This window comes from Pelobates fuscus, chromosome 2 (genome assembly GCF_036172605.1).
Source record: "Pelobates fuscus isolate aPelFus1 chromosome 2, aPelFus1.pri, whole genome shotgun sequence".
Classification (NCBI taxonomy): domain Eukaryota; kingdom Metazoa; phylum Chordata; class Amphibia; order Anura; family Pelobatidae; genus Pelobates; species Pelobates fuscus.
Window position 1 is genome coordinate 4,599,410 of NC_086318.1, and position 13,838 is coordinate 4,613,247.

The 13,838-nt window shown below is 50.2% G+C and overlaps 1 protein-coding gene across 2 annotated transcripts in view; it reads right to left on the reverse strand.

Annotated features, from left to right (window-relative positions):
• Positions 1 to 4,199: 4,199 nt before the first annotated feature.
• Positions 4,200 to 13,838, reverse strand: part of TRIM54 (tripartite motif containing 54) — a 156,713-nt gene continuing 147,074 nt past the window's right edge. For both annotated transcript variants that reach the window (XM_063441877.1, XM_063441876.1), the window contains one exon: positions 4,200 to 4,432. In XM_063441877.1, the coding sequence (XP_063297947.1) occupies positions 4,425 to 4,432 (8 nt within the window). In that variant the 3' untranslated portion in view covers positions 4,200 to 4,424. The remainder of the gene's footprint in view (positions 4,433 to 13,838) is intronic.

Genomic DNA, 13,838 nt, shown 5'->3' on the forward strand with positions numbered 1-13,838 from the left:
TCCCTCCCACTGCAGGGTGACACAGACAGAATGAGCTATGGGACACGGAGTCTGTCCCTCCCACTGCAGTGTGACACAGACAGAAGGAGCTATGGGACATGGAGTATGTCCCTCCCACTGTAGGGTGACACAGACAGAAGGAGCTATGGGATACGGAGTCTGTCCCTCCCACTGCAGGGTGACACAGACAGAGGGAGCTATGGGACACGGAGTCTGTCCCTCCCACTGCAGGGTGACACAGACAGAAGGAGCTATGGGACACGGAGTCTGTCCCTCCCACTGCAGGGTGACACAGACAGAAGGAGCTACGGGACACGGAGTCTGTCCCTCCCACTGCAGGGTGACACAGACAGAAGGAGCTATGGGATACGGAGTCTGTCCCTCCCACTGCAGGGTGACACAGACAGAAGGAGCTATGGGACACGGAGTCTGTCCCTCCCACTGCAGGGTGACACAGACAGAAGGAGCTATGGGATACGGAGTCTGTCCCTCCCACTGCAGGGTGACAGAGACAAAAGGGAGCTATGGGACACGGAGTCTGTCTCTCCCACTGCAGTGTGACACAGACAGAAGGAGCTATGGGACACGGAGTCTGTCCCTCCCACTGCAGGGTGACAGACAGAAGGAGCTATGGGACACGGAGTCTGTCTCTCCCACTGCAGGGTGACACAGACAGAAGGAACTATGGGACACAGAGTCTGTCCCTCCCACTGCAGGGTGACACAGACAGAAGGAGCTATGGGACATGGAGTCTGTCCCTCCCACTGCAGGGTGACACAGACAGAAGGAGCTATGGGACACGGAGTCTGTCCCTCCCACTGCAGTGTGACACAGACAGAAGGAGCTATGGGACACAGAGTCTGTCCCTCCCACTGCAGGATGACACAGACAGAAGGAGCTATGGGACACGGAGTCTGTCCCTCCCACTGCAGGGTGACAGACAGAAGGAGCTATGGGACACGGAGTCTGTCTCTCCCACTGCAGTGTGACACAGACAGAAGGAGCTATGGGACACGGAGTCTGTCCCTCCCACTGCAGGGTGACACAGACAGAAGGAGCTATGTGACACGGAGTCTGTCCCTCCCACAGCAGGGTGACACAGACAGAAGGAGCTATGGGACACGGAGTCTGTCCCTCCCACTGCAGGATGACACAGACAGAAGGAGCTATGGGACACGGAGTCTGTCCCTCCCACTGCAGGGTGACACAGACAGAAGGAGCTATGGGACACGGAGTCTGTCCCTCCCACTGCAGGATGACACAGACAGAAGGAGCTATGGGACACGGAGTCTGTCCCTCCCACTGCAGGGTGACACAGACAGAAGGAGCTATGGGACATGGAGTCTGTCCCTCCCACTGCAGGGTGACACAGACAGAAGGAGCTATGGGACATGGAGTCTGTCCCTCCCACTGCAGGGTGACACAGACAGAAGGAGCTATGGGACACGGAGTCTGTCTCTCCCACTGCAGGGTGACACAGACAGAAGGAGCTATGGGACACTGAGTCTGTCCCTCCCACTGCAGGGTGACACAGACAGAAGGAGCTATGGGACACGGAGACTGTCCCTCCCACTGCAGGGTGACACAGACAGAAGGAGCTATGGGACACGGAGTCTGTCCCTCCTACTGCAGGGTGACACAGACAGAAGGAGCTATGGGACAAGGAGTCTGTCCCTCCCACTGCAGGGTGACACAGACAGAAGGAGCTATGGGACACGGAGTCTGTCCCTCCCACTGCAGGGTGACACAGACAGAAGGGAGCTATGGGACACGGAGTCTGTCTCTCCCACTGCAGGATGACACAGACAGAAGGAGCTATGGGACACGGAGTCTGTCCCTCCCACTGCAGGGTGACACAGACAGAAGGAGCTATGGGACATGGAGTCTGTCCCTCCCACTGCAGGGTGACACAGACAGAAGGAGCTATGGGACACGGAGTCTGTCCCTCCCACTGCAGGGTGACACAGACAGAAGTAGCTATGGGACACTGAGTCTGTCCCTCCTACTGCAGGGTGACACAGACAGAAGGAGCTATGGGACACGGAGTCTGTCCCTCCCACTGCACGGTGACACAGACAGAAGGAGCTATGGGACACGGAGTCTGTCCCTCCCACTGCAGGGTGACACAGACAGAAGGAGCTATGGGACACGGAGTCTGTCTCTCCCACTGCAGTGTGACACAGACAGAAGTAGCTATGGGACACAGAGTCTGTCCCTCCCACTGCAGGATGACACAGACAGAAGGAGCTATGGGACACGGAGTCTGTCCCTCCCACTGCAGGGTGACACAGACAGAAGGAGCTATGGGACATGGAGTCTGTCCCTCCCACTGCAGGGTGACACAGACAGAAGGAGCTATGGGACACGGACTCTGTCCCTCCTACTGCAGGGTGACACAGACAGAAGGAGCTATGGGACAAGGAGTCTGTCCCTCCCACTGCAGGGTGACACAGACAGAAGGAGCTATGGGACACGGAGTCTGTCCCTCCCACTGCAGGGTGACACAGACAGAAGGACGCTATGGGACACGGAGTCTGTCCCTCCCACTGCAGGGTGACACAGACAGAAGGAGCTATGGGACACGGAGTCTGTCCCTCCCACTGCAGGGTGACACAGACAGAAGGGAGCTATGGGACACGGAGTCTGTCTCTCCCACTGCAGGATGACACAGACAGAAGGAGCTATGGGACACGGAGTCTGTCCCTCCCACTGCAGGGTGACACAGACAGAAGGAGCTATGGGACACGGAGTCTGTCCCTCCCATTGCAGGGTGACACAGACAGAAGGAGCTATGGGACACGGAGTCTGTCCCTCCCACTGCAGGGTGACACAGACAGAAGGAGCTATGGGACACGGAGTCTGTCCCTCCCACTGCAGGGTGACACAGACAGAAGGAGCTATGGGACACGGAGTCTGTCCCTCCCACTGCAGGGTGACACAGATAGAAGGAGCTATGGGACACAGAGTCTGTCCCTCCCACTGCAGGGTGACACAGACAGAAGGAGCTATGGGACAAGGAGTATGTCCCTCCCACTGCAGGGTGACAGACAGAAGGAGCTATGGGACACGGAGTCTGTCCCTCCCACTGCAGGGTGACACAGACAGAAGGAGCTATGGGGCACGGAGTCTGCCCCTCCCATTGCAGGGTGACACAGACAGAAGGAGCTATGGGACACGGAGTCTGTCCCTCCCACTGCAGGGTGACACAGACAGAAGGGAGCTATGGGACACGGAGTTCCCTCCCATTGCAGGGTGACACAGATAGAAGGAGCTATGGGACACTGAGTCTGTCCCTCCCACTGCAGGGTGACAGAGACAGAAGGAGCTATGGGACACGGAGTCTGTCCCTCCCACTGCAGGGTGACACAGACAGAAGGGAGCTATGGGACACTGAGTCTGTCCCTCCCACTGCAGGGTGACACAGACAGAAGGAGCTATGGGACACGGAGTCTGTCCCTCCCACTGCAGGATGACACAGACAGAAGGACGCTATGGGACACAGAGTCTGTCCCTCCCACTGCAGGGTGACACAGACAGAAGGAGCTATGGGACACGGAGTCTGTCCCTCCCACTGCAGGGTGACACAGACGGAAGGGAGCTATGGGACACAGAGTCAGTCCCTCCCACTGCAGGGTGACACAGACAGAAGGGAGCTATGGGACACAGTGTCCCTCTCACTGCAGGGTGACACAGACAGAAGGAGCTATGGGACACAGAGTCAGTCCCTCCCACTGCAGGGTGACACAGACAGAATGGAGCTATGGTACACACTGTCCCTCCCATTGCAGGGTGACACAGACAGAAGGAGCTATGGGACACGGAGTCTGTCCCTCCCACTGCAGGGTGACACAGGATCTGAGGCCTTCCTGGTTCCTTCTTACCGTTATGTATCGAGGAGCACCTTATTGGCTGGGTGGGCTTTCTAAACCGAATGGCTGGAGATTTGGGGCTGGCTGCTTGTCCTTTACTAGATCCTTTTTTACTTTTACCTGCATCGTCGTGGACCCCGTGGTTGGATACAGAGTGCAGTGATAGCCATTGTATTTGTCCACCCACCGACCGCAGTGTGAATGCAATATGTTTCTCTTGGCTGTGAGTGATGTGTCTTCCTGGGGCTGGCAGTGATGGTTAATGTGCATGCACTATACCTCTTCCCAGTTTCTTAGAGTGTACCCAAAGCACAGAGGCAGACGATGGACTATTTTCAATCACTGCACATTTATTTGTAGCCAAAAGATTTAATGTTTCATAATGTTTTTACCTATTACCATTTATTATCAGAGGCACGCCGTGGTGCAGTACACAGAATAACATACATTAAATAAAGGAGGGCAGGGGATAGCAGGGGTCTGTTAATTTGCGGAGATCCGTTGAGGTCACTTTCTGGGGGAAGCCAGGCAAGAGATGTTGGTTCAGTGGTGCTGTCAGTGACCTGGAGAGATACAAAACATGTACACAACTTATTTATTATACATGTATACCTACTACACACATATAAAACACTTCATCAAGTTTCCTACTGGCTAATATCCAAACAGCCAATCACATGGCTAATATCCAAACAGCCAATCACATAGCTCACATAACTCCTTAAATACTGGATACTACAGGGCTGTTACAGTGTTACCAAAAAAGCTGTATGTATCAGGATCTGAGCCAGAACTCACATCGTGCAAGTAGTTACCGACTTTCATGACACCTCCATAACGTATGTGTGCACAATTATGGATCAGTGCTAAAAGGATGCGCTTCAAATAGAGTGTAAGCTCTTACAGCAGGGCTCTCTTCATCTAATCCTACCATATGGCATAGTTATTTTGTTATAATGAAATGTTTGTCTTGTTTATCTACTATACTGCACTGCAGAGTATGTTGGTGCTATATCAATGGATGCGCTGTAATATTCGATGTTGGATGCGCTGAGATATTCGGTGTTGGATGCGCTGTAATATTCGATGTTGGATGCGCTGAGATATTCGGTGTTGAATGCGCTGAGATATTCGGTGTTGGATGCGCTGTGATATTCGGTGTTGGATGCGCTGTGATATTCGGTGTTGGATGCGCTGTGATATTCGGTGTTGGATGCGCTATATATATTTTTACAGAGCAAACAATAACACACGTACATTACAGAAAACACTCCCAGGAAAAATACAGTTTTTATACATGTACTGTAACTTAAAAAATATACGTCCATATTCAGAATCAGCACACTTTAAACATAAACACTCTCAAAAATCAGACAGATCCATCCAGTAGATCAAAAGGTAGCTGGGTGTCCTTTATGACCGACCGCAGGCACATTTTCAAGCCCAAAACAGTTCCATAGATTTGGACTGTGCGGTCGGTCTATTTTACACAGAAAAATGACCCATTCGAATGCACGGTAGTCGAAGTAGTTGAAGTGGCCGCCATACGACAAACGAACACGTGGTGGTGGCCATCTTTGTGCATTCGAACGAGGTCAGCAGTATGTGTAGCCAAATCCATGGAACTGAAATCGGCTACACATTTCAACGAACACCGCTGACCCTTATCTTCTCCTACACTCCGTTTTCAGCTGCAGAGACTGAGTCCCGTTCGGCAGTTTGAACTCACTGCTATACTAAGCTAAATGCACGGGGCCATTCGTGCATTTAGCTTAGTATAGCAGTGAGTTCAAACTGCCGAATGGGACTTAGTCTCTGCAGCTGAAAACGGAGTGTAGGAGAAGATAAGGGTCAGCGGTGTTCGTTGAAATGTGTAGCCGATTTCAGTTCCATGGATTTGGCTACACATACCGCTGACCTCGTTCGAATGCACAAAGATGGCCGCCGCCATGTGTTCGTTTGTCGTATGGCGGCCACTTCGACTACTTCGGCACTTCGGCTGCATCCGAAGTGCCAATTTAAAGCTGCAGAACTGCTCCAATACAATTTAACCCCTTAAGGACCAAACTTCTGGAATAAAAGGGAATCATGACATGTCACACATGTCATGTGTCCTTAAGGGGTTAAAGGGGCAGCAAGAGTCTTTTAAAATCCAATCTGCTAAAATAGTCTTTAACAGGCAATATCTTCCAGGGGCCATAGTCTTAAAGGGGCATTGTTCACCAAAGTCACAATGTGCCCACAGACGGTTCTTAAAGGGCCATACACAGTCCAATAAAAGTCCATAAGCCCAAATGCTGGTTTAAGAGGGTACAATCTCACAGGGGTCATAGTCACAGGGGAGGAGGCAGGCAAGCAGGCCTCTCCAGGACAAAGTGTCGAAGGGCACTTCGTCACAGATGCGCTGTGATATTCAGTGTTGGATGCTGTTACAAGACTGTTACCAACCAGGATTATATTGACTATTTTGTATCTTATGACTTCGGTACTTGAATGCTGCACCCTCTCCCGAATGGAATATATATACCCCAGTTCGTCAAACGAACAACCGACCACCCGGCTCCTGGTGTATGCCGCCACTTAACCCCGGTCACCTCTCGAATTACCGAACAGCCGACCACCTGGCTGAGAGCGTGTGCCACTAATTGATCCCCCAGGGGTTGCGGTTTGCGGTTAACCGCAGGCTAATTGACGGCCCCAGTATATATTTGTTTGTGACTTACATACCGATGGTTAAACTACAGAAAGAGGCACGAATGGGGACCACCTCCAATCTGGCGTGTGGCCTCAATTAGAATGTGGAATGTTGCGGTTAACCGCAGGTTAAGTGCCCCTTCACAGCGAGCTAAATTCGTATCTCGAACGGCGACGACATCCAGCCAGAGAGCGGGAATTCGGGCACAACTCTGGCCGTTATTAGTTCCACGAGTTGATGCCGAGGTCCCGCTGCCTATTGTTGCCCCTGAAAATATGGCCGCCATTTTCAGCTTGCGACCCCAAACACACGAACAGACTTTCCCTCGACGAAATACAGCAGCGGGTTTGTGAGTTTGAGTCGCTATTCGTTGAACTAATACACACGAACTGGAGCTATAAAATGAGTGGTGAAAGTACCGAAATGGTTATTAAACTGTTGGAGTTATGTATTTTTAGTCTGTTTTCTGTATGTAAAATAAACGTGGGTTTTGGGCGCTTGGAGATAATTGTATTACTGAAACCGTTGGATTCATTATCTCCAAGCTGGGCGGTAACAAGTTCAAATGATACAGTGTCTTGTGATTGGTTACCTTGTTGTATTGTACCTGTATCCCACCAGGTCCACAGGGGCTGTCCTTGACCTGGGGACTTGCATAAATTGCCATGCTTACGTGCCAGTAAAGTTAGTTCGTTTTTACCCTCAACTCGTAGCCTCGACTCGTGTTGTAGGGATCCGGGAATCCTAGCTTTGCTATAGCTAGTGGGAGATTCTACACTTGCAGGTTTCTACCGACTGGAGCATCGTTCGCCTCTCTGACTTCGGGAACCAGGACATCCAAGCGATCCAACCTCCTGCTAGACTGGAGGCAATAACAGATGCGCTGAGATATTCGGTGTTGGATGAGCTGTGATATTCGGTGTTGGATGCGCTGAGTTATTCGATGTTGGATGCGCTGAGATATTCGATGTTGGATGCGCTGAGATATTCGATGTTGGATGCGCTGTGATATTCCGAGTTGGATGCGCTGTGATATTCGGTGTTGGTGCGCTGGGATATTCGGTGTTGGATGCCCTGGGATATTCCGAGTTGGATGCGCTGTAATATTCCGTGTTGGATGCGCTGAGATATTCAATGTTGGATGCGCTGTGATATTCGGTGTTGGATGCGCTGAGATATTCGGTGTTGGATGCGCTGTGATATTCCGAGTTGGATGCGCTGTGATATTCGGTGTTTGATGCGCTGGGATATTCCGAGTTGGATGCGCTGTGATATTCGGTGTTGGATGCGCTGAGATATTCCATGTTGGATGCGCTGTGATATTCCGAGTTGGATGCGCTGTGATATTCGGTGTTGGATGAGGTGTGATATTCTGTGTTGGGTGTTGTGGTTTAATCATCTCAATAACCCCGATCTTCAGTGATTTTCAAGCTCAACAGCCTCTAAATTTGACAGACAATAAAATGAAAAGCAAAAAACTTTGATTCTGTTCTGTGTGAGAAAACTTCACGACAATGTCTGAACTTATCCAAAATAACAAAACTCCTGCAAGTACTCTGTAGCAGACTGGGTCTTCTGTCCACTTGTTTGCCCGAACCACCTTGTGCGTTTCCCAAACGAAGACTCATTCCCCCTTTTTATACCCACCCAACAACGACCAACCCCTGGCTCATTAACTTCAAAGAAGCCAATTATCTCAAGTGCCTTCTTGGGATGGCTGCCATTCGTATGATCGAACGCATGTGCTTAATGGAATGGCGGCCATTTTGTCTCTGAACACATGCAGCGGTACCTGGTCTTCGAGTGCCTGGAACTAATTTTGGATACCATAGCTTGCGAACCCCGGAAAAACTGTACCGCTGTCTGCTCCGCTTACAGACAAGCCAGGAGAGCGCTTTTCAGGGAAAAGACCCGTTCGTCTGAGGGGAGCATTAGCTCCCTAAGAGCCGGGAGGAGCATTTGTTTGTGTTCATACAGGAACTCCCGATAGTTGACCGGCCACTGCCTTCTTCTCCTTGGAACCATTTTTGGTCAGAACTTTACCCGAATGGCGATTCCATTTGCCAAATGGATCTGAGCGCTATTTGGACAACTTAGGAGCTCAGATCTGATCTGTTTTGTGCATTTTTTGTATGGTTCCCTGTAACTGAGAGATAATTGTGTTACCGGTCTTTGATGCAATTATCTCCCAGACACATGGACGCCTGTGAGGGGTTTGTGTTATTTTGTATGGAGACCCATGCAGGGGTCTGTGCATAAAAAGCAGAGTTTGGCACAATAAAAATCAGTTGTACTCCCAGAACTATATGTTGTCTAGTTACTGGGGGAAGAGTTATAATCACTGAGCATCGCTTCTTCTAGCTTTGAGGAGGATTCAGCAGAGGTAACTAGTCGGGGTATTGAAACTCGACTACAAGTGGTGGCAGCCGTGGGATGCAAGCCTCGCAGCAGAAGGAAGCAGTGGCTCACCAGAAAACTGAGTCTTTCAATGAACCATGGAACTAATAGAGGGCAATCGGTCCTGCAGCGATTTATCCATGTCCACTCCAGACAGAGTTCTACTGTGAGTTCGAGGGGGGAGGTAAAGCACCTCTCAGAGATAAATGCCTACATCATGGCTACAGCTGACCGAGAAAATCAACTTCGGCTAGCTGAACAACAATCCCTTGAGGGGTCTCCGATATTGATACACTCAAACCAAGCTCGAGACCCTTCCCCGACCTCCGATCCCAAATCCCGGACCACCAGTCCAACAGCGAGGCGGAGGTACATCGAACCATCAAGTACTCCGGTTCCAACCACACAGTGGGGTAAAATGTCACCAGTGTTGGCAATTTGGCCACTACCAAAGAGACTGTACCCAAGGATGAAGCCAAGCACAGTGAATCCAGGACTGCCCCCACCAACCAGAGCAGCTGTCCCCTACTACCATGCTGAGGCAGTCCTATGAGTACCAAGGCCCGAAAGCACTGAAAAGCAGTGTGGTATACTACATGTTACGGTTGCCTCCAGGCTGGCTGGAAGTTGGACCGCTTGGGTATCCTGGTTCCCGAACTTGAGAGAGGGAGATCCGCTCAAATCAGCATACAGTAGAAATTCCTGGAAATGTAGAACATCCCACTAGCTATAGCAGAGCTAGGATACACCTTTCCCTACAACACGAGTCAAGGATGCGAGTTGAGGGTAAAACAAACTGATTTAATGACACTCATGCATGGCAATTTATACAGTTACCAGGCCAGAGGACAGCCCCATCTGGACCTGATGGAACACTGGACAATGCAATGTCCCAACCAATAAGAACAAAGTGCATTCTTTGAAACACTCCCCCCTACCTTGGAGATAATTGATCCCAACAGTTACATTAACCTAATTATCTCCAAGGACATGAAAATACCACGTTTTATTATACACACTAAAACAGCATAAAAATATATAACTTTTACATTTAAACATTAAAATATCCCATTCAACCATTCCCTGGATAGCTCAGATCTGAACGAACAAAATATACGAATGGCGCTCAGATCTCACGAATGGTGTGCAAAAGTCACGAAAGTAAAGTCTGTTCGTATGGTTTTTGAACGAATGGATGGGATAACCGGCACTTCAGCGGGATTCGTATAAATCAGTAGCCGATTATAGGATCAGGAGTTTTAGCCTGTGTTCGACATCCGAACGGCGACCACCTTGGAATAGGTACTTAGAGTGCGGTTAACCGCAAAAACCACAACTTAATTGAGGACACACGCCAGTATCTAGGTGGTCGTCGTTTGACAGTTCTTTTGTGTGGTGGTTCGGTACTTTGTTCGGTTACTTGGATACGAATGGTGGCCACCCTGATGCCAGCCAATTAGGCTGCGGTTAACCACAAACTACAGCTCCCGGGAGGTTCATTTTCGGCACACTCCTGGGGTAGAGTGGCCCGCTGTTCGTCGGTTCTTTCGGTGGTTTCGTATACAACAAAATATAAAAAATGGGTTCGTATAAGACAAAATATCAAAGTGAAACAAAACTATCTGTAGGTATCCGACAGAGGGGATCTCTGTAACACTACACAAGGCCAACCCAGTCCAGGTAGCCACAGACAACAGGCAACACCATTGCTAGTCCGTCCAACTTCACGGAAAGCCAGCGCAAGAGCTCCGAGACACGGGGGCCATATTAACCCTCGTTAAGTACATCGCAAGAGTACTTTTAAGTTGAGGTGCTGGATCAGGGATGACCAATGTGGGACTTATGGAAGAACTCCCCGTGGACGTATTACTGGGGAATGACCTCGGTCCATTAAGTTCTGCATTTCTACCCCAACCGATGACCTGAGAAACATATCCTGTGACTACCCGACAGGCTTGCATCGCTGATAACTGTTGACTCTCTGAGGCTCAGGTAGGTCCATCTTCCCCATCCATAACGCCCCTTACCTGGATTTTGAAAATCTTCCCTTACCTAACCTCCTGGGGGAAGACAGTAAGACAGGGTCTGTTACGGTTGCCTCCAGGCTGGCTGGAAGTTGGACCGTAGAAAGGATGCTCCTGGCACTCACCAAAGGATCATCAGCACCGTAGACACCATAACTACTGCGTAGCCACCATAAATACTGCAGACTCTACGAACCACCGCTGCTGGGCTGGTATCTCGCCATCTGCTCTGCGCCCTGGACCTACGACCAGGCTCCAGTAGGTGAACCTCTTCCTTCTGTAGAGCGAAGCAGGATCAGGAACAAGAGCTCTTACAAGAGCTCAGTAGCTAAGGGAGTATGAAGAGCATAGCAATCCCTGTAGTGATTATAGCTGTCCCCTACAAACATGAGTCAAGGCTGCAAGTTACAAGACCGAGCACAATTTCCTGCCCAAAACAGTTCCATAGATTTGGGCTGTGCGGTCGGTCAATTTCATGCAGAAAAACTACTAAGTCCCATCTTCGAACGGGACTTAGTCTCTGGAGCTGCAAGTTCAGTATGGAAGAAGGTAAGGGTCAGCGGTGTTCGTGTATTTGCGCATCCGATTTTAGTTCCACAGAATCTTTAGCATACACCGCTGACCGCGTTTGAATGAACTAAGATGGCCGCCGCCACGTGTTCGGCTGTCGAATGGCGGCCACCCAGCGCTCGGCAATAAACCGGCAGTAACCTCACAGCCTGGGAGGTAAATTGCCTGCACACTTTAACTTCTGGGTGGTCTGCCTGTGTGGTACTTGGTTCAGTAAGCCCCATTTACTGAACCAAGTGGGAGAAAGCCAGGAACAAGTTATTTTGCAGGTCTGGGGACATAGTCTTAAAGGGGCATTGTTCAGCAAAGTCACAATATGTCCCCAGACGGTTCTTAAAGGGTCATACACACCCAATAAAAGTTAATAAGTTTTCAGGGACACAATCTTCCAGGGGCCATAGTCATGAGGAAGGAGGCTGGCAAATAGGCTTCTCCACAATCCAGGGAAGCAGGGCAATTTATAATTTAAAGAGCCAGTTACAAATAGCGATTTGTGACAGGGTCCCTAGAGGAGGTCCAGTTAGGAGAAAGGCTGGGTGCCCAAGAATGTATCAAAGTACGACAGTTACTAGCCATGAAAGAAGCAACCTTCTCGAACATACATGGATACACTGTTATGGCAACCCCCCGGGTAGAAATCCCTGAACAGCTACCCCTTCGGCAACCCCCATACCGAAATCCAGAGGCTGTTTAGGAAACTATGAGGCAGGAGATGCTCCGCCTAGGTGTTATAGAGACATCTGACAGTCCTTGGGCTCCGGTGATGCTAGTACTGAAGCGGGATGGAACTACCCACTACTTGTAGACTACCGGAGGCTCAAAGACAAGACAGTATCAGATGCCTACGACATGCCCCGGATCCTTGATAGGATGGCTTGAGGCCAGTACCTTACCATAATCGATTTGTGCAAAGTTTACTGGCAGATCCCACTAGCCGAGGATGCCATTCTGAAATCGGCCTTTTCACCCCATTCGGCCAGTATCAGTTCAAGGTCATGCCGTCCAGGATGGAAAAGGCTCCGGCCACATTTCAACGAATGGTGGACAGGCTCTTAGATGGCCTCTTAGACTATGCCTGTGCATACTTGGTTGACATTGCGATCTTCAGTAAAACTTGGGAAGAGCATCTAGTTCACATAGGAGCTGTACTAGACAGGATTAGAGAAGCCGGCCTGACCCTCAAACTGAGCAAATGCCACATCGGGATGGCTGAGGTTCAGTACTTAGGACACAAAGTAGGGTGTGGAAAGCAGAAGCCCAAACCCGCTAAGGTCAAAGCAGTAGCTCAGTGGCCCAGCCCCCTGAACCAAAACCCAGGTTATGGCTTTCCTAGGAACTGCAGGCTACTATCGGTATGTAAGTGTAAGCAGGCATTCCAACAACTAAAACAGGCCCCTGTCCCCTGTCTTGGCTGCTCCCAATCCATCTAAACGATTTCTTGTCTACATAGACACTGGTTTGGGAGCAGTACTGAACCAGGTCGGGGAGGATGGCAGAAAACACCTAGTAGCTTACCTGGCAGGAAGCAGGAAACAGCTACCAAGGGAGGTGAGCTATGCCACTATCGAAAAGGAATGCCTGGCAGTGGTGTGGGCTTTAAAGAAACTTCACCCATATTCGTAGTGGCAGCAGTTCACCTTACTCACAGATCACAACCTGTTGGTGTGGCTAACCCGAGTGGCGGGGGACAATGCCCGATTGTTGCGCTGGAACTTGGCACTACAACCCTATGATTTTACCACCCCAGGAAACAGAATGGCAATGCCGACGAGTTTTTACGACAAACTGAGTTAGAAAAGTTATTTGTGAGTACTCCCCGGACATCCCCATGAATATACGTTAGGATCAGACTGTGTATGCCAGCTTGTGGTCAATGGGGAGCCTGTACCGTTGCCAGCTCCGCTCACAAGCCTGGAGAGCGCATTTTGGGGAAAATACTTGTTTGTCTGAGAGGAGCATTAGCTCCCTAAGAGCCAGGGGGAGCATTAGTTTGTGTTCGTACAGAAACTCTCGAAAGTTGACCGAGCGCTGCCTCTTTCTCCCTGGAACTATTTTGGGTGCACACCTTGTGGCAGGCCAGTCAGAATGTTACCCAAATGGAGATTCCATTACTCCAAATGAATCTGAGCGCTATTTGAAAAACTTGGGTGCTCAGATCCGGGCTATTCAGGGAATCGCGGATGTACAAGGAATATACTGTATAGATTTCCAGGGAGCATGGCGCTCTATCCAAGGAATGTACTGTATAGATTTCCAGGGATCCTGGCGCTCTATCCAAGGAAT